This window comes from Sarcophilus harrisii, chromosome 2 (genome assembly GCF_902635505.1).
Source record: "Sarcophilus harrisii chromosome 2, mSarHar1.11, whole genome shotgun sequence".
Taxonomy (NCBI): domain Eukaryota; kingdom Metazoa; phylum Chordata; class Mammalia; order Dasyuromorphia; family Dasyuridae; genus Sarcophilus; species Sarcophilus harrisii.
The window spans coordinates 612,851,995-612,877,591 of NC_045427.1; the positions used below are offsets into that span (position 1 = coordinate 612,851,995).

General features: G+C 42.8%; 1 protein-coding gene and 1 long non-coding RNA gene across 10 annotated transcripts in view; one reads left to right on the forward strand and one right to left on the reverse strand.

The window, feature by feature from the left end:
* Positions 1-20,354, forward strand: part of USP54 (ubiquitin specific peptidase 54) — a 118,436-nt gene extending 98,082 nt beyond the window's left edge. For 6 of the 9 annotated variants that reach the window (XM_003755095.4, XM_031956494.1, XM_031956497.1 and 3 more), the window contains 8 exons: positions 2,879-3,052; positions 5,984-6,103; positions 6,986-7,163; positions 9,755-11,196; positions 14,244-14,362; positions 14,578-14,715; positions 17,660-17,846; positions 18,963-20,354. In XM_003755095.4, coding sequence (XP_003755143.2) covers positions 2,879-3,052; positions 5,984-6,103; positions 6,986-7,163; positions 9,755-11,196; positions 14,244-14,362; positions 14,578-14,715; positions 17,660-17,846; positions 18,963-19,519 — 2,915 coding nt within the window. In that variant the 3' untranslated portion in view covers positions 19,520-20,354. Of the gene's footprint in view, positions 1-2,878; positions 3,053-5,983; positions 6,104-6,985; positions 7,164-9,754; positions 11,197-13,470; positions 14,216-14,243; positions 14,363-14,577; positions 14,716-17,659; positions 17,847-18,962 lie in introns of those variants that run through there. The other 3 variants (XM_031956499.1, XM_031956500.1, XM_031956501.1) reach the window with 3 other exon arrangements.
* On the reverse strand, positions 1,824-25,592 carry LOC105751144. The gene is made up of 3 exons (XR_001121418.3): positions 25,287-25,592; positions 2,881-3,069; positions 1,824-2,627 (listed from the first exon to the last, which is right to left on the reverse strand). It is a non-coding gene; the product is annotated as an uncharacterized LOC105751144 (long non-coding RNA).
* Positions 25,593-25,597: the final 5 nt, after the last annotated feature.

Sequence of the window (25,597 nt, forward strand, 5' to 3'; positions counted from 1 at the left end):
TCAACTGGCATGTAGCTCTAGGCTCCAGGAAGGAAAGTTTTATGAGTACCTTCTGTCTCATCCTTACAGTTTCTTGTGTTGGAGGTTTAGAGTTGATAAAATTAAATTCAGATAAGATGAAGAAGAAACTTCATACGTAGCAGAGTACTTGAAGGCTAAGTATAAAATGCTAGGGAAGGGGCCAGTGTCTGATGAGTGAAAGACTGTATGGAAGCTCTGGCCCTTTCTAAATAGCAAGACTCATTCCCCATTTGATACATGGTCAAAGGATATGAACTGGCAGTTTTCAGATAAAGAAATTAAGGCCATCTATAGTCATATGAAAAAATGCTCAAAATCACTATTGATTAGAGAAATGCAAATTAAAATAACTCTGAGGTACCACCTCACATCTATCATAATGGCTAAAATGACAGAAAAAGAAAATGGTAAATTTTGGAGGGGATATGGGGGAAATTGGAACACAAATGCATTGTTGGTGGAGTTGTAAATTGATCCAGCCATTCTAGAGAGCACTTTGAAATTGTGCCCAAAGGGCAATGAAACTGCATATTCTTTGATCCACCATTGTCACTATTGGGTTTGTATCCCAAAGAAATCATAAAAAATGGAAAAGGTCTTACATGTGTAAAAATATTTAACATAGCTCTTTTTGTAGTGTAAAGAATTGGAAATTGAGATGTCCATCAATTGGGGAATGTCTGAAAAAGTTGTAGTGTATGGATGTAATGAAATACTGTTATGCTATATAAAGTGATAAGCAGGATCATTTAAAAAAAAATAAGCTTGGAAGGACCTGTATCTGATTGCTTGCTGTCTTGGGGTGGAGGGTAAGGAGGAAAAAAATATGGGACTCAAAATCTTACGAAAGTGCATGTTGAAAACTTATCTTTATATGTAACTGGAAAAAATAAAAGAAACAGCCAAAATAGTTGAGATTCCCATAGATTTTTAGGGTTTTCAAACTGAAGTTCAGAGAGGGTCATGAATTGTGCCTTGGCATTCCACAAGTGACATGAGAAGCAGATTCAGACCAGAGTTTTATATCTTAAGGTGATTTCTAATGCTGAGGGTCTTTAAATTTTTAGAAGGTTTTAATAACTTCAAAAACATAAGTGCTGCAAAATTTTAAAAAACTGCGTTTTAATTACTTAAATTTCTTTTATACTTGTTTAGTTTTGTGAATTTTAAAAAAAATAAAAGTTTAAATTTAACAAGACAACATTGTCATTCTGTATTTTGTGTACAACAAATTCTGGATGTGACCCTTAATTCTGAAGGATCAGTAGAGAAAGTCCTCTTGCTCAGTCATCTGATTTATTTATTTTTTTGTGGCTTTTTATTTACAAGATATATGCACGGGTAATTTTTCAGCATTGATCCTTGTAAAACCTTCTGTTCTAACTTTTCCCCTCCTTCCCCCCAACCCTTCCCCCAGATGGCAGGTAGACCAATACATGTTAAGTATGTTAAAGTATATGTTAAATACAATATATGTATACATATTCATACAATTATTTTGCTGCACAAGAAGAATTCACCTGATTTATTTCAATCAGATTTTTTCTTTTAGGACAGTGTCAAAATATGTGAGTGTTTTAAAACCTCATTCTTTGGACAATCTTTAAGGCTAGGATTACATATGCAATCTTTTCAGTCACTGATCAATAGCTGCTAAAAGTTCTTTACAGAGTTTGAAATCAACAAGAGTAACAGCACAAGGTGGTGACAGTGCAGAATTTTAATAAGAAACGCCAGTATTTAAAAAATTTTAAAAACCCTTCAAAGTTTTGTGTGTGTGTGTGTGTGTGTGTGTGTGTGTGTGTGTGAGAGAGAGAGAGAGAGAGAGAGAGAGAGATTGATTTAAATTTTGAAGTTATTAAAGGTTCATTCAATCTGGACTAACCCCTCTATCTTGTATACCATGTGAGAAATAGTAAATATCTACTGGCCTTCAGCTGTCCTTTGGGAAAAGGGTGAGGGGGAGAGTAGGAAGAAAGGATATTCCACCACTGACACTAAGGGAGAAGAGGTGTGGTTTTGACCATTGACTCTTCTTTCAGGACAACTATTCCAGGCAGTGAGGAGGGGAATGTAATGGCACTAGTTCCTACAGATCAGTATATAGTACATTTTTTACATGGGATCTGAACAAGGCAGGGGTCTCTGGCTTCCTGGACTTTAGAGCAGGTAGCCAGTGGTAATGATTGAGGAGGAGAAGCATATGCCTCAGTGTTGCCTTATATTTTCTAAAGAACGGATATGGCTTCTTCCCTTCATTTTTGTTTCCTTGGCCACTGTCACTTCTAGAACCATGAAAACAATCTCATCTCCTTCCTCTGTGTTCCAGAACAGCCAACAGATTTCCAGCTTGGTGTTTGCTAGGCCTTGGGCTTGAATGAGTAGTTCTCAAAACCCTGAGCTTAAGAAGTCAGAGGGGAGGGGAAGGGAAAGGGTGAGCTTTGATGCCCTGAGCGTCTTCATCGGTGCACATCCAACAGAGTGACTGTTCTGGTACCACCAGCAGTTTGTTTTTTCTTTTCACTGATCTTTCCAATCCTTTCTCTCAGCATTTATGCCACTTTCTGTCTGGTCATTCGTGAACTCTTTTTATGGTTGAATTTTTTCTGTCATAATGGAGAGGAGGAAAAATAGATAGAAGTTAAAGGACTTGCCCCAACTTCCCCCTGGATTCAGAGTTAGAATTTGGAAAAGCACACCTTTTAGTACTTGGGCCCCCATACTCTCTCGAATTGGATGCAGTTTCTAACCCATGTGCCAGCCATTGTGAGACCTTGTTTACCCTGACTATGGACTGAATAGGTTCTAGGCTGCTAATTTAATCAGTAACAGTGGAGGTTTTTCCCTTGTCTCACAGACCGGGAGTTGTCTTCATCCTCTAAAAGTGAACTGGATGAACTCCAGGAAGAAGTGGCTCGGAGGGCCCAGGAACAGGAACTCCGAAGGAAGCGGGAGAAGGAATTAGAGGAGGCTCGAGGGTTCAACCCCCACCCCAGCCGCTTCATGGACTTGGATGAACTTCAGCATCAGGGTAACTCGTGGATGAGTCTGTGGACAGAGAGAGAGAGAGACAAATGGTTCAACTGGCATTTTTCTTTATCTCCCTATTCCCAAGTTTGAGCAGCATCTCTGACACTGTCAAACTAGAATATGACTAACTTGTTGATTGAGGAGAGGGTCCTTGGTTTGGAGGACAGATATATGATTTAGAGGTGGGGGCAGGAAGGAACAACTTTTGACAATAGGGAATTCTTCATGCCAAAAACTTCCCATCATTTTTTATATACATACATATATTTATTATACATTATACATATATACATATATATATATATGTATATATATATATATATATATATATACTATACATAAATCTTAAATTGAGTGATAGAAAAGTGAAAGAGATTGGGAGAACTGAGTGAAAAAGTTTTTTCAGGTTCTTCCCATATAGTTTGAAGAAGACTTTTTGAGGGTCACTTTGGGTGTAGTTGTTCATCTTGTCTCATTTTCTGGAATCTTTTTGAAGAGTCACTTTGAGAATACACAGGTTTGAGGAGGGAAAGACATACACATAGGTTCAGAAAGGACTGAGGACTGGAGGTGGGTCTTGCCACTTTGGCTTCATGTTTTATTTCTTTGAAATAGGCTCCATAGTCTTGTTAGATGTACTTCACAGCTGGAGTATAAAATCTGAATGTATACAATTTCCTTGGACCACCTTTTTATGAAGATTTCTCCCTTTCTGTATCACTGGAGGTCACATCTCATACTAGACAATCCTCCCCTTCTTTGCTTCTCATCCAAAATGAAGAACACCTCATCGTATTTCCTGAATCAATAAGCTTGTTTCTGTGCATATGTTTGTTAAAATTTTTTCTGTTGTTTTTTCTTTCTGAGTCATCCTTGTAACATCACATTCCTAGCTTCATGTTCTTTTTGAAAGAAGAACCTTCATTCTCCCCACTTTTTCATCTCAGCTAGTTGGCAAGCAAATCAAGGTAACGTGTCAGGAATCAGCTGCCCAGATTTCTCTTTTAGTTTTTCTCATTGACTCCACAACTAATGGATGAGAGAAGTCTAGCTAGGTAACATAGACTTTTGAAGGGACTAAGAAGGGGTGGCAGAGTGGATAGAATTCTGTGCATGGCATCAGGAAGATCTGAGTTCAAATCCAAATTTAGATTCTTACTAGCTATATTGACCCAGAGCCAGTCACTTCTCCTGTTTGCCTCAGTTTTTATATCTGTAAAGTGAGCTGAGGAAGGAAATGGCAAACCCCAATTGGGGTCACAAAGAATGAGACAAGACTGGAAAACAACAAGGGAGTGGTACATAGTGACCACCACTATGGATCCAACTCTGTTCCCAGCGTTTGAGGATCTTATAAAGTATAGCCTTAATCATAAATCTGAGTGTGTAGTTAGTATTGGTAATTTCAACTAATTCTGTATTATACAAATATCCAAAACTTGAAATAAAAGGAGCATCAGAACTCTAAATTCTAATCTTCCTTTAGCCAAACTTATATTTTTGTTAGTTTCCTCTAATTTCTCTAGGATCCTTCAAAGTTGGGGACAAAACAATCTGATGCCAAAGTAAATATTCCTAGGGATCTTTGTCTTCAACCCTCAGTTTGAAAGGAGAGGAAAATCTGTGAAAAGTGATTCAGATATCTTAACCTTTCTTATCTCCCCTCCCCCCAAAAAGTCATGAACTGATTTCCCAAGTCCATATAGTGAAGACATGCCTAAGTACTGGCAAGGGGCACAAGGTTCCAGTTTATCTCGTAGCTTCAGTAGAATTTGCAAATAAGTCATGACTATGAAGGGAAGAGGGCCGACAACAGGTTAAGGTAAACAGAGTCCTTGCATGTGAATCAATCTCTGACTCTCCTTCCCCCCCCCCCCTTTTTTTTGGATGTTTCTTTATTTTCTATGACAAATCTTTTTTTTTTTCTTTTCATATTTTCTTCCTGCCTTCCTTTTTTTTTTTAATATTTGTCATTGATGAAAACATATGTATATGGTGGGGAAGTGACCAGGAGAAGAGGGGAAAGAGCCTTTGAAAAAATATTGTTGATCCTAAAACTCACTAGAAGATAAAAGTACTAGGCGTGCCAAAACCTAACAACCATGCCAGCCTAGTTGCTTTTTTAGGGGGAAGTGTGTCCATGAGGTCTCCAAAACTGGGCTCCAAATCACGCTGCAAGAACTTTGATGTTGGAGGTAGAATTGAAGCAGGAAGTAAGAGTGAAGGCAGAGCACAGGGTCTGCCCAGGGGAGTGGTTCTGGGAACAGCCCTCAGTGCTGAGGCAGGCTGCTTCAAGAGGAAAGGCCGGATGGGACTCCAGACTGACAAGGCTCGCCCCTCTTCCACCATTTATCAGCCAGTTAACTCAGGCAGCCTCTCTGAACTTGAGTTTCCCATGTGGAGAGTGGGGGGCTTGCCTCGTCTCTCTGGTGCTCCATCAGTGTAAGGACCTTTATAGCATTGCCAACCACACAGTGTGTGCCAGGCACTGCTGGACAGATGGGACACAGGGACAGAACTTGAGTCCTTCCTGCCCTCGGGCGGTTGAGGAGGCTGGGAGGAGCCTGGCTCTGGCCATGGCCGCTGATGGTAGCCAATGACCTGTGGGACTTTCAGAAAGTCAGGGAGGTGGGCGGCTTCCTTCTCTAGGAGAGGTGCTCTCCCACCCCAGCAGGCCCTGAGCTGTGTCTTTCTGTACTTCTTTTTCTATTAAAAAACATTCTCCTTCTGTTCTTTGTGCTACTGGAGAAAGCACCGTGGACTCTCCTCAGGCAGGGAGCACCAAGAACTTGTAGCCTAAGGAAGGATTGTGGTTGGTGGCTGGGCCACCTTTGTCCCTTGGGGAGGTCTAGAGGGCCAGGGGGCTGCCTGGGGGTGTGTGAAGCCTACCGGCCCACCTGCCCCCATTTGCATCAAGTGCTGGCCCTTGCAGGGAGGCGGGACCACGCCGAGAGGTCCACCCGCGAGGCCGACTCGGTGTGGGAGGAGGCACTGCGCCGGGAGCAGAGAGGAGACTGTGCCGCAGCTTTGGCGCTCTGTAACGAAGCCATTTGTAAGTAACTAACTCCTCACAGCCGCTGTGCTTTGAAGCTGCCGCCCTTGTCACTGCTGCCATTGCCCTGGCTGACCTCGGCTCTCCCTTGGCTGTCCTGGCCTTCCAATTCGACACCGAGGGCTCTGGGGGGACCACCTGGAGGGAATTCGGCAGGAGCCCACAGGTGATGCTGGAGCCCCCTCTGCTCCCTGGTCCAAGACTGAATCTGACACCCAACCACCCGCTCTGTCTCCTGACCCTCAGGAAATGGGGCAGACAGGAGTGGCTGGCAAGGCAGCTGGAGCAAACAGGCTCTGACCCCGAGCCTGTAACTTTCCACAGGACTATGTGCTTTCCCCCTTTCTTCTCCCTGACTCCTGGGCACTGGCAGGGGTTGAAGCATGAGCTTTGGAGATCTCAGAGGGATTTTTAGGTATGACACTGCATCCACGCTGAGTAGTCCTGTGATGTGAGGCAGGTCTATTTGCATGTCTCATGATGGTCCTGACTATCCTGACTTTTTCCACTTAGAAGGCAGGGGTTGGGCTGGGGCATGAAGCCCAGAGATTTATCCGGCAACCACGCTGGGAAGGCCATAGAAATCACCTGTGGGAAATAAGATGAAAACTCCAGCATTTTTTACAAATGAGTTTCCATTAATTGATCTGAATTCCCTCTGTGACCCCCCACCCTTGGCTTTGGTGCTGCAAGAATCTTCTTGGCCGGGCCAGGCAGCTCCCCGCCCTCAGCAGCCTCTGCATGTTGTGTGTCTTGTGCTCCTGCTGCTGCCTCTTTTAAGTTACTGCATTTCATTGCTCATTTTTGGTTCAATTTTGTTCTTTGTGTGTGTGTTCTGTTTCTGCTGTGTGTTTTTGTTTTTGTTTTTGTTTTGCATTTTAGCTAAACTGAGACTTGCCCTGCATGGTGCCAGCTCTAGCACGCTCAGCAGAACCGTAGTTGATAAGAAGTTACAAATCTGTATCCGAAAAGCACGGAGCCTCCAGGATCGCATGCAGCAGCAGCCACCACCACCGCCACCACCACCGCCGTTGGGGGGCTCCCTCCCTCAGCCAACAAGGTAGTGCCTGGGAAGTTATGAGAGCCCGTGGACCTCAGGGGAGCTCGTGCCACCGTGGGTGCTTTGGAGAGAAAGCAATCCCCAGAAAAACCTGCTCTTCTCCAATGAAATGTCACTTTCTACATCAGGCACAGAGTAGGGAAAGTGCAGGGTCATAGTGAAGTTATAAACATGATTGCTAAAAAATAGAAAGAAAGGTACATGGGAAAGAAAGTTACTTTTATCTTTCTCCCTAACACTAGGAGAGAAAAAATGATCAAAGTAATGAAATTTTATCTATAGAGGAAGCAAGGATTTGGAGAAATAGTTTGAAAAAAGTAATTCAGCATGCCAGTAGATGAAGATATATAAGAATACAAAGAAGACAAGCTAGTTTTAGCCTCCTTCATTAAACGGTCAAGGCTCATGATCCAGAAGCGGGTGATAATTCTTCTGTTGTGCAGGATTCTGCTGAAGCTCTCTGTCCTAGATAGGTAGGTACAGGTGACTCTGGGGACTGACACTGAGAAAATTCATGGGGCAGCTTTGCTGCAGTATTTTACTCAGCATGTATCCAATCCTGGGAAATTCTTTTAAGTCCAGAAAATATTAGTGGCCCAATATCTTGAGGCTAGGCAATCGGCATCCTAAAGATGCTGCACTGTTTATGAGATTTGGCTATCACCCAACTCAGTAGCCAGAGAAAGAGGATTTCTGCTTCTGGAAGAATTTGAAATCTTTTTTGCAGGGGATCCTTTAGTAGTATATATGTGCAGGTAGGGTGGTCTTATCAAATGATCCCATTTGGTGATTACAGGTCACTTAGTCAAAACTTCCAATAGTTTAGTCTCCTCTTACTCTTTTATATACCAAAAAACCTGGAAAAGTACAGGTTAGCTCACAGACCACCAACCCCAACATTGTGAGGGGATACAGTCCTGGACTCATGCACTCACATGATCTATAGAGCCCTGATGTTATATGTGACTATTCTTGGGTACTGCTTTCTAAGCAATGTATCCTCAGATGCTTCATAGCAACATCTATTATTGTATATGTAATCATCTTAGTACCACCCATCCCCCAAGAAAACAGAGCAGAAGGTATTTTGTCAAGATCTTTATTCTGATTTACCTCTAATAGTTCCTCCTTTGCATTGGAGTTCTTTTCATTTCTAGGTATCAAAGCTATAGTTCTTTCTGAAAGTGGGTCTCTTTGAAATAGATGGGATTTTTAAAAGGATAAAACTAAGCTGTAGTTCTGAAAATGGGTCTCTTTGGAGTAGATAGGATTTTTAAAAGGATAAACTAGTAGGTTAGCTTCAAATGCAAATGGGACATAATTTTCAAAAAATAAATTCAATGATGTTGTATGGAAGCTTAATAATATTTTTGAAGTTTAAAAGGGCAGCTCTGAAGAGGATCAGTTATTCTGCTTATGCCCAGGATCTTCTATTTTGTTTTTTAACTTACTTATTTAGGTTACTGATTAGACCTCATAGGGGCTTGATTTAAAAGCAAGTAATTTAGGTTTCAAAACACTCAGCCTAGGAAGGTGTTAGGTAGTTAGTTGATCCATACTAAATAGCTAAACTAGTCGCATATCTAAACCAGTTGATGAATCTTAGTGATTACTATGGTCTTTGTCCACATTGTAGAGCATTTAAAGCAAAAAGTTACAATTATTATTAGTGAAGAATTAAGTAATAGTGGTTAGTTGAAAAAAATCTCTAGAATTTAATTATTGGGTTGGAGAAAAATTTCAGTGTGTAGTGCTCTCTAGTTTGTATTTGATTAGGAAAAATAAAACTTAAGTAGTGGATCTCCACTACGTCTGCTGATTGCAGATCCCGCTCCCAGTACCTTAGCAATAGCACCCACATTTGGTCTTTTGGGATGGGAGGCCTTTCTGTGGTGGGCCAAGGGCAGAGCTTGGAAGCAATCACTTAATCTTTCTTAGCTTCTACTTCCTCATTTGTAAAATGAGGAGAATAATAGCACCCACCTCACAGAGTTGTGATGAGGATCAAATGAAATATGTGGAAAGTGCTTTGCAAAGTTTAAAGCTTTATAAATATCTCATCCACTAATATCACCTCTAACCCTTCTCTTTTCTTCCCTCATTGCTGACCCCTCCCTTCTGCTGTTGGATGTATTCCATTTCCAGGCTTTGCTTTCTTTCTATTATCCACATGTTGGGCCAGCAATCTTTTTTCCTTCTTCCTTTTTAATTCACAACTTTTTAGTAGAATAGGAATGGTGAAGTGGAGTGCAGGGGGCAGTGGGAGTTATAGGCAGGGACTTCTTTCAATGGGATTGTATCACTTTGATGAGAGCCATTTGAGGAAATGCATCCATCAGTTAAGAAAAAAAAGTGACTACTGACTGTGTGTGTTGGGGGGGGAGAGAGGGAGGGGAGGAGAGTGTTGATCATGTGCTTTTTTTTTTTTTTATGAACCCTAAACAATTTCTTTTTTTTATCATCCAGAACATGGAATAATCTATGGAGAATCATGTTGATTCTATGAACAAAGCCGTTAGAATTTGTAATTCTCTGTAGCCTTTTTTGCCATTAGAAACAGTTAATGATTGGATTCTTCCCATTTGTTTCAGTGAACAGTCTGTCCCGCTCCAAGTATTGTTGAGTCAGGAGGCACAGCTGGAACCCAGCAAGGACACCGAGTTTGGGACCAGTTCTTTCTTCCCCTCATCTACTTCCTGTCATGAATCGCACTCATTACTGTCTTCAGAGTCACCTTCTCCACCCACACTACAGTCCAGTTCCCTCAGAAGGTCCTTCCCCAACCTCTTGATTTCCTCTGCTAACGTGGATGGCCATGCTTTCTCTGCTTTCTGTAGGCAAGGTTTATCCCACCAACTGAGGAGGCCTGAGATGGGTTCTCCCCAAGATAGGGAACCTGCAGGAGCCCCAACAGAGGGACTGCTGGACTGGAGGAATAGCAGCAACAGGACTCCTACTCAAGAAGGGAAAAGTATTGGCCAGCAACAGTGCCAAGAGAAAAATGGTCCTGAAGTTTTGCCTGGCCCAGTACCTCCCTGGTCCCATTTGGGCCCCGGGGTCTCCTCTGACAGGGGGGATTCACACAATCCCACCTGTAATCCTTCAGGTTGTTTAGCTTGGTCTGGCCTCCCCATGCATGGGGCCTGTCACTCTAAAGTACCTACTGCTTCCTCCCATTTGCTTCATTTTCCTTCAGATTCTACACAGAAAACTAACAGGTGCCCCCAAACCAATAGTGATGAAACTTTATTCGTTTCACCGAGGGAGCAGGGTGATGAAGAGGTCTTTAATTCAGAAGTCCCCAGCACAAAGGGGCTTGTTCGCTCCCTAGCAGAACAGTTCCAGAGGATGCAGGGGGTTTCCACAAAGGATCCTACTTGTGAAAGAAACTGGGCAGCTGCAGGTCCCCAAAATAGGAAACTGGCAACTAGATTGAGAAAGGAGTTGCTCCCTTCAGACTCCAGGATACCTTTCCCACAAGGACATGGGAATGATCATTCATCTGGTGAAAAAGAGCATAGTTCTTTGGAGGGGAGGGATAGACAGACTTCCTGGGAAGGGCCCTCTAGTTGTCTTGCTCTTTCCGGAAGCCTTTCCCCACACAGCAGTGGCACTTCCTGGGCAGTGGGATCAAATGTGCAATCAAATGTGGCAGAATCAGCCATGCTTCCAGGAAAGCTGTCACAGATGGAAGAGGTTAGGCCAAAGGAGGTAGGCAGTGGTGATGACTTAGTGAATTCTCCTTCCCTGGACCATTGGGTGGGCAATACTAGGCACTCTAGTTCTCTTCCTGATCATGAAAATGGCACATGGATTCATGGGCCTGGGAGGAACCCCTCTCCTCAAGATCCCTGCGTTGGTCTTATCCATCTTGAGAGAAACCATATGTATCTGCACCCACACTGGAATGAGGACACAGAGCAAGAGGCCTCAGAGTTGGAGTCTCTTTTCCAGGCCAGTCTGCAGACATCTCAGGCCAGCCAGCCTGGGCCAGGGAGGCAGGATGTGTCACGGCAACCATTTGGTCATCCAGGTAAGCATGTGACTGGGAAAGAAAATTTTAAACTAGGAGCTAGAGAAATGTAAAAATTAAGTGATTTTTGACTAAGTCATGGACATCAGGTTAGGGTATGGTTACATTTCTTATAGGTATGGACAGATAGCTATTTTTTTTTTTCATCTGGAATAGGGAATCAGGAGTGGATTTTTTTTTTTTTTTCACTTTGGGTTGTTTATTTGCAAAGGAGTGGAATTATTAAAAAGAATCCTTGATCCTCTAGTCAGTGACTTCTGCCTCCTAAAAATTAGAGGCTTTTCAAGTTTACACCCTGCATTATCTTGCACTTAAGAACTAGGGAATACACTGAAGGGTGATGTGATGTACAGAGGACTGACTAATGGGATAAGAAGAATAGGCACATCAACAGACCTTGAGACTGGAAATATTCCATAGTCAGATTAATCCTCTAAGTTCATCCTTTATTAGGATTGCTCTATTAAGCCAAGTCTCCAGTATATTTCCAGATCCTTACAAAGAGCCATCAACATTTCAACTTGCCTTGCTCCCTTCATATGGGATTAAGTTGAAAGCTAATATGAGCCTCTCTAAAGAAAATAGCTAGTTGATTCCTAAAATTCAAAGCTTGTGGGACTATAACTTTGTGACAAATCATTAGTCTCTTTAGGGTCTGAAGGAAAGGAGGTGTCTTGTCTCTGACATATCATACATATTCATAGACACATATACAATCATAGATTACATAACATAATCATGTACTATAACATCTGTAGCTTGGATTCACATCACAGGTGTTTGACTTGTTCATGAATTGAAAGCATGAAACCTTTTTAGTACAAAGCTTGAGCCATTTAAAATTGTAAAACATCAATTTACTGTTCAATTAAAATGAATTTTGTTTTCAAAATTGCTAAAAGAGTAGACTGGGAATCAAGACACCTGAATTCTAGCCTCTGCTTTGCTCTAAATTAGGATGATCTTGAATATCATATAAAAGACAAATGAGGAGTAAAGAGGATATCTGTAAAGTTAAGTATCTCTCAGGCTCCTTTCATCTCTGAAGTTTCTATTTTATTAATTTTTCTCTCTTGAGCATGTAGTTCCACATAGTAGTGCAGGTTCATCTGTTGCAATTACCCAGCATGCCATTTTTATTACATTTTATTTTTTATCAATTAAAAATAATTTTTCTCCTCTCTTCCATCCCTACCACTGAAAACATCCTTATAACAGATAGGTATAGTAATTCAAAACATTGTTGGTCACGCCCCCAAAATATGTTTCATTTTGCACTTTAAGTCAATCATCTCTCTAGCAGGAGATGAATAGTATGCAAGTGTTACTAAGTTTCATTGAAATTCTTTCATCATTCTTTTAGTTGCTATAAACATTTTTATATGAATGGATCCTTTTTTTTTTCTTAATTTAATCTTTAAGCTATAGATCTAGTAATGGTATCAACGGATTGAAGGACTAGATTGATGTTTTGGTCATAGTTCCAAATTGCAGCATATCTTTTAGGAGCTGAAGTATTAAATACCTACTATGTTAAGATCTGCTTCTAACACATGTTAGCTAAGTGATCATGATAAGCCATTTAACTTCGGCAACTCTCTCTGATTATAATTCACAGGCAAACTGCTGATCTGTCTCCATGGAGGGAGCTTTCTTAAAACAGTGTAGAACTAAAAAGAAAATTTCTTTGCCTTGTGCAAATCAAAAATGTGAATCAAAACCTGAAATTAACTGTGCTGAGACCCATACTGAGCTCCAAACTGAGCATAATTTCTTTATTCATTGGAAAATTGAACTGAAATTTTATATGGTTATGTGAGTTTTTAGAAACCATACTGAAACATAACTGAACCCATTTTCTAAAATTATTGACTCAAATCACCACTAGATCCTTTTCATAGTATGCCTCTTCATAGTATGCAGGTAACCCATAGTTATTGTAGGTTGTATACTAGCAAAACATAAGCTCTGGCAAGTTTTAGGAATCTAAAATTTTTTGAATGGTCCTAGTAACAATTTTCTTCTGTGGCCTGAGGACCACCTGAAATAAATTTGGACACTTAGATCACCAAATTGACCCCAGGAAGATGAATTTTGGGGCCACAACATCACTAAAAGAACATTTGCCAAGTTTATCTTTGGCAGGCAAATGGGCAGTTTTTGTTAGTGGATGGAGTTCCAACTCTGGCTAACTCACTGATACTTGAAATTTTAAAATATTAAAGTAAAAGATCAAAATACCCTCTGAACCAAATCAGTTTTTCCTTTGGATAGTGCCTGGTGGAATTTGTCTGCACAAGTGCTGAAGATACACAGAATAAAGTAAGCAGGTATCATCGATTAATCAGAGCAATGATCTCTGTAGGAAGGGGCCAACCAATGTATGTCAGTAAATCGGTGAGCATAGTCCCCAGGGAATTCCTGGTTCTCTTATCTGGTTTGTCTTATCACGGAGCATTTACTAAGTGCTCAATTACATTAAGGATGCTTAACCTTTTAAGAACTATTCAGTAAGCATTAAAATTGACTTCATTCATCAAGCATTCATTAAATACTCACTATGTACCAGGTAGTATGCTTGATGCTGAGAAAGATACTGATTGCTGTGCTCAAGAACAAGCTTGATAACTAGGCCTCACTGCTTAGCAGTAACTCCAGGCAGATCGAGGGTCCCCAGGGAAGAAGACAGGTTTCTTTTGCCACCCTAGATTCTCCACAGAGCTACCACGTCAGACAAATTTCACAAGTGAACGTTGCAAATATACATTTGTGCCTCAAGGCTCTGACAGAAGCTGGGCCTGCTTCCAGAAATCATTTGAGATGAGGCTGTTGGTAAAAGATCTATGTGGGAGAATGTGCAGCTGTCCAGAAATGGTTACGCCAGGCCCTTTGGCTTAGGGTGGGGACCCTTGCTACTTGCAGAGAGGTATCTATATTCTTAGTCCTCTTCTTGCCTCCACTTTCCCTGTGTTTTCAGTTAGAGTTGTCAGGCCCAAAGTTCAGGCCTTCCAGGAAGGGAGTGTTTATGTCTATATTTCCTTTCCCAGGCTCCACAAACATGATAGGGAGGAGACTCCACTCAGCCCCTGGCTTTGATCTCTCACAAATGTCAGCAGTAGAGATGGAACACGGTCTCCATGGGGCAAGCACGGTACCCGTCTCTCAGGTAGTAATCTTGGTGACCCGGACACCAGTTATAGGATGGTAGATTGGGAAGTCAACTGAGGTTCTCAGGGTGTCGGGGGTGGGGGAGCTCAGCAAGGAGATAATGTGAGATTAACGCAAAAAGCATGTGCTTAGATGAGTTCCTCAGGGTCCTTGTGAGATCAGAGCTTGTCGGGTTATCTGTCCCTGACTCTCTTGGTGTCTTTCTCTCTGAAGGCTGTATCTGGCCGAGGCTTGATGAAGGACGAGGAAGGAGAGCTGTACACCGCAGAGAATTTACGACGCGTTTCACGAAGTCTCAGTGGCACTGTTGTCTTGGGCAGGGAGGAAACTCCCATGTCTTCTCACAGTTTTGTAAGTCAAATGAAGGACTAGCTTACCCAGAATACAGCCACATCTTTGACAGAGAAGTACTCGAGAGGAAGTTCAGTTAGTAGGGTAGACAAAAATTGACCTCTGTATTTTGTGGGATTTTCTGGATTTCTGATCTGTATTAGGTGAATAGTCAATGCCCACCATCTATATCTGATTTCTGTTTGTTATCACTCTTGACAACTATGCGTTCAGAAAAAACCTGGTGGGGAGAGGTATCTTTGCCTGAAGTAATTTGATAATTTTCTTCTGGAGGAATTAGGTTTAGAATCTTCAGGATAAAGAACACAAGAATGGCCTGAATTTGAGGGAGGCAGGGACCGGCAATCCACCCCAATATCCTTGCTAGGAGAACTCCATAGACTTGTTGTAACAACTTCAACAAGACTGAATTAGCAGCAAAGCTGTTGCTGGGATCCCTTCAACAGAACCTGAGCTTTAGGCCAAAGGAAAGGAGATAAAGTGAGGGTAACTGTCATGGATTCAAGTGGCATTTGATTTCCAGCTGAAGAGAATAGCCTTCAGTAGGAGAAATGTCATTCATTTCATCAGATTTATTATATGCATGTTGCATATAAACACGCAAATCAAGGAAACAAGGAGAACCCAATATTCCCTATCCTCTTGGAACTCATCTTCCTTCTACTGCAACACAACATTTAAACAGATAAATAATTAGACTATAACTTGAGAAAAGACATTAACAGTTAATGAAACAAGCTTCCTGAGATGATGCCTGAGCTGAGCCTCAAGAGAAAACAAGGATCCATGGAGGTGGAACAAGAAGCCATCCCAGGCTTGGAGACGGCCAGTGCTATGGCCCAAAGACGGGTGATAGGGCCAAGCTCAGTGAGCAGTAATGGCCAGTTTCCCATAAAAAGAAGTAATGTGAAATTTAGGAAGCCCCCTGGAGCCAGATTGGTGAGAGTTTAATGCTGCACCAAAGAAGGAGGACATAAAAGTTTCCCTGAGGCTGCCATAAAACATCCACAGCCTACGCTCTGGTGGGCCAGGAATTTGAGTTCCTCTACTTTAGAGAATAATTTCTCATGTGGATGAAACTTAACATAGGGGAAAATCATGGTTTCTTCAATTACCCCCAATCTGAGTTCTCAGTATTCTCTACAACCACCCACTTGAGAACTATGAGGGCTGGGAAATGAGTGAGAAATGTTCTTGTGGGGGAGAGAAGGTTGATTTGGGGACATTAGCCAGAAGACGGATAATGCAGGTCATTTGCATGCTGAATATTAAGAGGACTGATAGGGGAAACCTGTGGAATTGTGTTAATGGAACCTGTGTTAATGGAAGAAGGTAGGCCAGGATCCTTGGTCCATAGAACTACCTTCTATTCCCGCTTCAGGTCTGTTCATTGAGGGGTCTTTGATTCTCTGACCCAGGCTCTTTACCTTTTTGAATGGAGGTTAAAATTCTGCTAAGAAGCTAAGCACATTCGGATAAGGGGGAAGTATGCACTAAAGGCCCTGGAGCCTTCTCTGTTTCAGTTAGGATATTATCAACCCCCACCCCCACCCCCACCCCCATTCTCCAGGTTGTGTAACCTTGTAGTCTTTCATCTGCCTTCATCTGACAAAGCTAATCTGTTGCTAACGCCCTTTCTATCTAGTCGCTGCCTGAGTAGTTGATATTGATAGGATCAGATCACTGTACATAAAAACCTTCAGTGGCTGCCCATTGTTTATGAAATAATTCAAAATGATTATCTATGGAATTCAGGATTCTTCCAAAAGTGGCTCAAATGTACCCACTCAGGCTTTCCTTTATCCAGCAATTAAACATTTAAGCACCTGTGATAGATATAAAGATACAAAGAATAAAATAGACTCCCCTTTCCTAGAATTTCTATTCCATCATCTTCATTACCTTAAAAAAAAACTTTGTTAAATTCTCTGTGCCTGGCACTCTTCTGGACACCGTACGAAACCGGGGGAAAAAAAGGGGGGTCCTGCCCTCCAGGAATGTTCAGTCAATCCAGAGAACAAAGATGGGAAAAAATTCAGTGGATGTCCACCTCATTGGCTAAAGATGTTGAACAGCTGCACAAATAGAGATTTGGACCGCTGACATTATAAACATGTCCATGTGAAGTACCTTATTTGAGGAAAAAGGGATGAACAGCAAGCAGTGGGGGAGCTCTGTGCCAAGCACCATCCTAGGCATTAAGGATACAGATACGTGTATTTTTACATGTGGCCAAACTGGATTACTTTCCATAACTCATATTCCTCTGTGGAGCCTGGAAGGGAGTGGGCTTCCTTCCTCCCTCCCTCCCTCCCCGAGAGGCGCAGCTACCTCCATGACACCATCACTGCTCCACTCTCTGCACATCTCCCTTCACACTTTATTTAAATGTCTCTCATAGAATTGTAGGATTTATAAGAGTGTTGCTGCAGGGAGTCTCTTTGTGCAGAGACTGGGGGCTTCAGAAATCCCTTCCAACTGGGAGATAGACTTATCCTTAAGATCCCCTAGTCTCTCCCTTTCACTACAGATGAGAAATTGTGAGCAGTTAACTAACCGGCCCACTTGCCCATGGTCACAGAGAATTCTTGTATCTAGTTCCTTGGGAATTTGTCCCTTCCCACCTCTTACTAAGTCGGCTCTAAGAGGGCAGCATGTGTTTCTGAGAGCCTGGTCTGCAGCAGGCACTTGACAACTGATGAATTAAAGAGCAGATCTGAAGCTTGTTGTCTTTAGGGTCTAGTGGTCGGCCCATGTGAGTGGGAAATGCCCCATGAGGTAACTTGCTAGGCTGGAGACCCTTCAAGAATTCTTTCTGCTTCAGTTTCCTCTCTTTGTTCCTAGTCCCTTACTTTCCCTTACTGTGTTTTCCCAATCACACCCTGCTGTGTTAATCCTTATTTCTATGTTTTTTTTTTTCTTTTTTGTCTCATTTCATTATAAGGAAACTTCAAACGGGAGGAAAAAGCCTTTGGAAACCAGGCACCGTTGTTCCAGCTCCTCTTCCCTCTCTGTCATCCATGACCCTCCTGTGTTCCTCCCCAATCCCCAGGTCCTCCCTTCCCAGCCACAGTTCCTGCCCCCTGATGTCCTGATGCCCACCATGGCAGGGGAGCCCCATAGACCCCCAGGTAACTCTTGGATTCCAAATCCTGTGCAAAGAATAGCTGTTCTGCTGAGGGCCTTTCTGAGCTTTTGGAATCATGTATCCATGGGATATGGAATTTGGGATATGGGCTTCTTTTTTTTTTTTTTTTTTAAATTAAATATCAAAGTTAGAATTGTCATTAGATTATTTCTGAGTTAGAAGAAAGGACAGGGGGTACAGTTGTGTGAAGGGCAGGAAGTACAAAGGAAATGGAAGTTTCTCAGAGCTGCTGCTTTTTCTCCCTACCCTGGTCAGGATTTGACTAATGTGGAAGAAGATGAGATGACATGGAGTTAAAAATACTAAGCTTTCCATCAGCTTTGTCCACAAGGATCTTGATTACTTTAAATTATCCTTATCTATGTAGACAAGTGGCCCCTCTGGGGTCCCTGACCTAGCCTCCGAGATAGGGGTCTAAACCCTTCTCATAGGTCCCCCAGTGACCTAGATGAGCTCCTTTAGTTATGATGGGTCAAATTTTTGGATAACTCAAAAGGGTTCATGAGTAGTCTGCATGTGTCAGACCTCCAGTTTAAATGAAGCATAGCTCATTAATGATAAAACCAAGACACTTGTACCATAAAGTATGGCCCTTCTGTAGGCAGCTCCAGCCTCCAGAATCACTCCATCTTATTTTCTCAGCAGTATCCCCTCATTATTAATTCCCTGGGCTTCGCTCTCCAGCTTTAGGGCCTCTCTGGGCCCTGAGGCTATGTGGTAGAGATTGGGGAGTTAGATGGAGAGAAGCCTGGTACAAGGTTGTCCTTGGCATTTGACCAGCGGAAAGCTGAGCTCTTTGGATAGGAACATACACATTAACTCAAGTGCTCATCTGCCTCACTCATAGTGGAGGAAAGTACTTCCTGGATACAGAGCTCACCACAAAATTAAATGGAGGAAGGGAAGGGCACTCTTCAAAGTAGTTAGAGTCTAGGTGGCTGACAAAATTAATGCATCATATGGGAAAAAGGCACAAAAACCCTCATGGGACACATGACGAGAAAGGAAGAGGGTTAAGGATGGTCATGTAGGAAGGAAGAAATAGATTGGACCTACATGGGAGGTACTCAAATCATTGTGATTTTTTTTATTTCTTTAGGAACTTCAAGGAGTATCCAACAGCTTCTGGTTATGTGTGACAGGGGTGAAGCTTCCCGAGGGGCCAGATACATAGGAGGGACCCTGAATTACAAGAGCCTCCCACGCCCTTCCAGAGCTGATTCCTCCTGGGGCCCATTGCCAGAGACCAGCCATTATTGTGAAACCAGAGCATTGGCCATCTCAGGGCTCTGGCCACAGCTGACCAACACTGCCACGCTACCAGACCGAAGCCAGGGACTCCAGAATCCCCAGTCGTGGGGGAAGCTCTTTCATTCCCACTCACACTCTTCCATCAGCTGCCATCCATCATCATTGCCCAGCACTCTTTCTACACCTCCGGAGATATCACAGAATTCTAGCCTTATACCTAGTTCCTCCCGGGGCCCTGGACCCAGAAGAGTGGACATACCCCCTGATGATGATTGGAGGAAGAACAGTTATGCCCCTCAACCCAGACATAGGAAAACAGGAGGAAGCGGGCCTCTTTTTGCCACCTCAGAGGTCCACCGAAGGGGGCTGACCTGGGCCACAGCTCCACAGCACAGTGGGTGGTGAGGGGCTTCTCTGTATTCTTGGCTTTCTCTCACATTAATGTGCCATGTCAGAGCTGGTGTCCAATATTGCCATCATTGCTGTGCCAGGATCATTTCAGTATGGACCTCTCTGTCCTCAGTGGCTCTAGAATCTCAAGACACATGGCTGATGGAATTAAATTCTTAGAAAAAAATGGGCAGCTGCTTTAGGATGAGGTGCTGTCAGAGGGTCATTTTGATTTAATTGTAGCCTTAGAGCCACCCAGAATTTTAAAGGTCAACTCATGAAATGTCACTGATCAGCATCTCAAAGTCATCTACTTGATTTGGTACCCTCAGTCCCCTTGTCCTTGTCCCCTGCTGCAGTCCCATTCTCTGCCCCCCTCCATGTTCGTGTTCTCTTTGGTTTAGACCTCCCTCTGTTCTCTTCCTATAACCCTCTTAAGGCCTTCATTATTTCCTTTCCCATCTCCCAATTTCTCCAAACATGTATAGTTGTATAGTGTCTATCCTTGTCTTGGGTCTGGCCAAAACATGAAGAAAGCCTACCTGGTCAAGGAGTCCAGCCTCTGAGACTTCTCCCCCGACCCCCCACCCGTGCATACCCACTCACCTACATCTTCTCATATTGGAGAATAAGGGTGGACCTGCCAGCACATGCATTTAGACCTTTCCCTCCTTCCTACAGATAGACTAACCAAGTCAAGCACACTAACCCCCCCTTCCATGCAGCAGATCCATTACTGCCACTCACCTCACTTGCCATTGTAAACACTCAGAATAAGTTGAAGTATTTTAGGGCCAAACGTAACTGTTTTTGTAAAATATTTTTGAATAAATCTGAGAGTTCTATTTAACACTTTGACTGTATATCCTTTTCCCTACCATATTTTCCTCTTTTTTTTTTTTTAGGGGGATCCTGGGCAATCAAAAAGAGCTCCCATTTACCACTTGGTTGGTCCTACCAATAGGAGAAATAGCCTGTTAGGGAGGGGAAGTTGGGAATAAGAGGAATATGGGGGCATAGAAAAGTTTAAGAAATCAAAAAAAATCAAAATTTGAAGAGACCATGGTGGTCATCTGGTCCAATTTGTAACAGAATTCACCCTGTGACAAAGCTGACCAAAGAATCTCCACTTAGGGGGAGGGAAGAAGGAAACGACACCCCCTAAATCAGCACACCAACATCTCCTAAGGCATTTTGTTCCACTTTTGGAGAGTTCCAGCTGGTAGGAAATTTTTTCTTGACTCAATCCTCAGTTGGCCTTTTGGCAACTTTTACCCTTTATTCTTATTTTTACCCGCTGGAGCCAAGCAGTGGAAAAAATTCTCATTTTTAAGTGACAGCCCTTCAAGTATTTGAAATTTGCTATGGTGTCTGTCCTGTGCATTCCTTCTCTAAATATCCCTAGTTCCTTCAGGTCATCTTCATAAAGCATGAACTTGAAGTCCTTTAGCCATTCCGTCCTTCCCAATGTCCATCCTAAAATTTACCTTAAATTGATTATGATATTCTGACCAAGACAGAGTAGAGCAGGATTCTTGCTTATTCCAGGGTATTATGTCTCTCAATGTTACTTAAAAATGTGTTTGCTTTTTTGTCTTTCATGTTGTTGACAGGTTGAGCTTGCAAATCTTTTTCAAACTCCTGTCTAGCCATGTCTCTTCAATCTTGTACTTAAAATCATTTCTTGAACCTTGACATTGGTTTCTATTTGTTTTATCTTCAATGACCTGGCCCCTTTGTTCTAGCCTGTAAAGATCTTTTTGAATACTGTTGTTAGCCAGGGTGTTCAATTTCCCTTCCAATTTTGTGTCACTTGCAGATTATTTGCTATCCATACATTAGTCCAAGTTGACAATGTTAACAGTAGGGCCAAGCCTGAGGAACTCTGCTGAGATCTCCTTAATTGACTTCAAACCATTAATGACTACTTTTGGGGACTGGCCCTTCACCAGTTTCAAATCCAGCTAATAGGCTATCCTGTAGTTCACTCCCTTCCTTTTCTACAACAATTGCATGAAAGATATGTGACTAGTATTGCTAAAATGTGGGTAATCTCTATAGGACAGTCCTGACATATATCTGATGAAAGCATGCTGTTTCTGTGAGCACTGATTCATTTTCTAACTATTCACTGTCATTTCAAAATATGTTCAAGAATTTTTTTCCAGGAATCAGTATTATACTCACTGGCTTCTAGCTTTTAGATTTCATTCTTTTCCCTTCTTTGAAAATCAGAACATTTGTCCTTCTATAATCCTTTGTACCTTTCCCATTTTTGATCTTGTAAAAATCACTCAGTGGCTTAATCACATTTAGGATATATGAGCCAGGCAACTTGAACTCATTTCATAGGGCTGCTCACTAAACTCTCAAGTTTAAACTATCAAGTTGGATATCAGTTCCATTTTAGCAGTAGTCTGTTTTTCCCGTCCAAAGATCATCTCCTTGACAGAGAAAACAAGTAAAAAAAAATTTATTTTAAAGGTTCTGCCTTTTCTGTCATCCCTTATTGTATCATACATTCCCCCCACTCCAGCAGCAGGTATAACCCTTATATGGAGTTCTTTTCCTCATAATTGCTTTAAAAGGCACGCACACACACACATCCTTTTTGCTGTCCTTGGCTGTCCTGGCTAACTGCCACTCAGTCTGATGACTCCTGACATTTTTCTTATAGAGTTGTGCCATTTATGCTTTTCTATTTCTTTTGTCCTTCAATTAAACAACAATTAGCACCTACTGTGTACCAGGATCTGTGTTAGGTCTTGGATATGAAGATACAAAGAACGAAACAATCATTACACTAAGGACTTTATCTGTCTTTGGTGGTTGAATTATCTGTATACCCTCACAGGGATCTGTTCAGACAACTCCCTTTTTTCTTCCTCACTGGAATTATTTCTCTTTGTGCCTTCAGAATTCCATTTTTGAGAATTTCCCATCTCAATGGAATGGCTTATAGAAAAGCATCATTTATTATGGTTCCTTTTGTCAGGAGGACCTAGTCTGAGACAGGTACCGACAGAGCTATTTAGAATGTTAAAATGTGTTCAGTTATTTTTCAGTCGTGTACAACTCTTAATGATCCCATTTGGGGTTTTCTTGACAAAAATACAAGAGTGGTTTGCCATTTCCTCTCCAGTTCATTTTATGTATGAAGAACTGAAGTAAATTAGGTGAAGTGACTTTCTCAGGATCACACAGTGTTTGAAGTCGTATTTGAACTCAGATAGTGTTCATGACTCCAGGCCTAGTACTCTAACCACTGCATTACCCAGTTCTCCTGCAGAATATTAAAATATGCAGCAATAAAGTAGCCTACATTTATTAAGCACTTACTATGTGCCAGGTACTATGCTAAGTGCTGTGGTTCATAAAGGCAAAAAATTAGCTCCTGCTCACAAATGGGGAGTACAACATGCAATGATTGTACAATTAGAACAAAATGGAAGCCATCTGAGAAAGAAGGCACTGGGAAAGACTTCATACAGAAAGTGGGACTTCAGCTGAGACTTGGTGGAAGCTTTCATTGAGACAGAAATGGGGAAGAGTATTCCAGGGGGAGGGGGAATAGCCGGGGTAAATCCTCAGTCTGGAAATGAGTCAGGAACTTCAACAAGGCCTGTGAATCTGGGTTACATAGTACTTGCAGGGGAGGACATTGTAAGAAGACTGAAACCTAGCTAATAAGGGTCTTAGTTATGAAGGTCTTTAAAAGCCAAAAAGGATTTTTATATTAGAAACAAGAGCCGCTGGGATTTATTGACTAGGGGGGCAATTGGTCAGATTCATGGTTTAGGAAAATCATTTTGACAGCTAAATAGAACATGGACTGGAGTGAAGAGAAATTTCAGGTCAGTTGAACTTGGCTATTACAACAGGCCAGACATGAGGTGATAAGGTCCTGGATGAGCTTGGTGACAGTGTCAGAGGATAGAGGGAAGAGTTATTTTAGACTGTATCACAGGGCTAGACCACTGACTATATAGGGAGCACTACAGAGACCCACGAGTTGAAGATGACACCTCAGTAAAAAGCCTAAGGAACTGGGATGATGAGAACAGGAGGAGAGAACTCTGGAAAGAGTAGAGAATTTGAGGGGAGAGATGATTTCAGTTTTGGATATTGTGACTTTGAGATGTCCAGTAGGTATTTGTAGAATACAAGATGAGAGGATGGGAAAGAGAAGGCTGGATAAGTAGATGTGAGAATCCTCTTCCAAGAGATGATCATTGAAATAATGGGCGTTGAGATCAAGTGAATAGTATAGAGGGAGAAGATGACATAGGACAAGAGTCTTTTGAGTCCTCCAGTGGAAGAGGTGTGATCCCATAAAGGATCAGACAGGTAAGTGAAGAACCAGGAGAAAGGAGTTTTACAGAAACAGAAGATAAAATGGAGAAGTCATGCAAAGCTTCTGAGAGTTTGAGGGATTGAAGACAGAAAAGGCAAAAAATTAAGAGTTCATTGGTAACTTGAGAGAGATCAGCTTCCATTGAATAACAAAGGCAAATTCCACATGGTACAATTAAAAGAGGTACAATAGGAGAGCTACAGAGTGATAGTTATTGGGGATGGAGTTTTGCAAATGAGGGACACAAATGTTTGCACGTATGTCGAAGTATTGCCCAGATCTAAGGGAAACTATAGGAAGAGAGAAACTTGAAGGGACGGGAAGTGCTCTCCCATCAACCAAGTAACAACCTCTAATTTTTTTTTTTAACTAAATCTTGAACTAGATTCCACTCCACCACCCACAAGACCCTCTTATGGCCAGCTGCAACTAAAGGCACTGACCATTTTGCTTAATAAATAGCACTGATCTTGGAGTCAGGAGATAAAAGGTTCAAGTCCCACTTCCAATTCTTACTGAAGGAAAGCCTCGGTTTTGTCAGCTATAAAATCAGGCTAACACCTGTACTGGGCACTTTATAGGGCCATTGTAAGAAAAGCATTGTTCAAATATCAGGGCGCAAACTATTTCAATTTTACACTGTCATCTTCTTTCATGTCCCTTGCTCCACTCCCTTCATCATACTTTTTGTTCTTCAGTCGTTTCTTTTTTCCCCAGTTGTGTCCAATTCCTTATGTCCCCTTTCGGGGCCTTCTGGGTAGAGACATTGGAGTGGTTTTGCCATTTCCTACTCTAGCTCGTTTGCCAAACGAGGAAACAAACACACTGAGTTAAGTGCCTTGCCCAGGGTCGCCCAACCAGCAGGGGTCGGCAGCCTCAGGAAGACCAGGCCCAGCGCGCCATCCACTTTGCCACCTAGCTTTTCCCTCCCAACTGAGAACCTCGCATCCTACTTGCTGAGGGGGAAAGAAGGTATTTGCCGAGAGCTCCCTTTCCTCCCTTCATTTTCAACTCACGTCAATGACGCCTTTTCGTTACCCCCGTTTCACAGGAAATGGCTCTCCGTCTTGCCAAGGCGGACCCATCTTCTCCGGCGCTTTCCCACTCTCACAACAACACGCTTGTTTTTGGGAAACCGCCACACTCTCCCAGCCCCACCCCTGAGGAAAAGCACAAGTCACGGGCGAATGGCTGGCGCGCCCCCCAAAAAGCAAGACCCGGAGGGAGAGGGGCTACTTCTTCTTCTAACCCCCCCCCCGTGCCACTTTTTTTTAATCCTTTAGAAGGGGTTATGGGTAAAGGGGTCAAGATTCCCCTAAGAAAACCTGCCCCGGCCCCCCTCCCTCGACGACCCTCCTTGCTGCCCCGCCCCCCGCCAGCACCGTCCGGGGCATCAAGGGCCGCGCGCCCCGCTCCGCGGCGCTGTACCTGCCCGAACTGGGGCCGGGGCCTACAGCTCCACTCTTCAAAGATGGAAGTTCTTCTCAGCCATTTCCATTGACCTTTCGAGGTCAAATCAGTCACTACCTCCCGAGTTGTCTCCCCGCGCTCGCAAAACGGCTCCCAAAGTTAGGACAGGCCGCCCAGCGGCGCGCGGGGCTTACAGTCTGCCGGGGAGATGGCACGCCGACGGCTAGGCACCCACAGCTGAGGGCAGGGCTAGGTGGCACTGAGCGGGCGGGAGCCGGAGAGGAGCGCGGGGGTCTTCCCCGGCTTTGCCGCTGGCGCGAACTTTATCC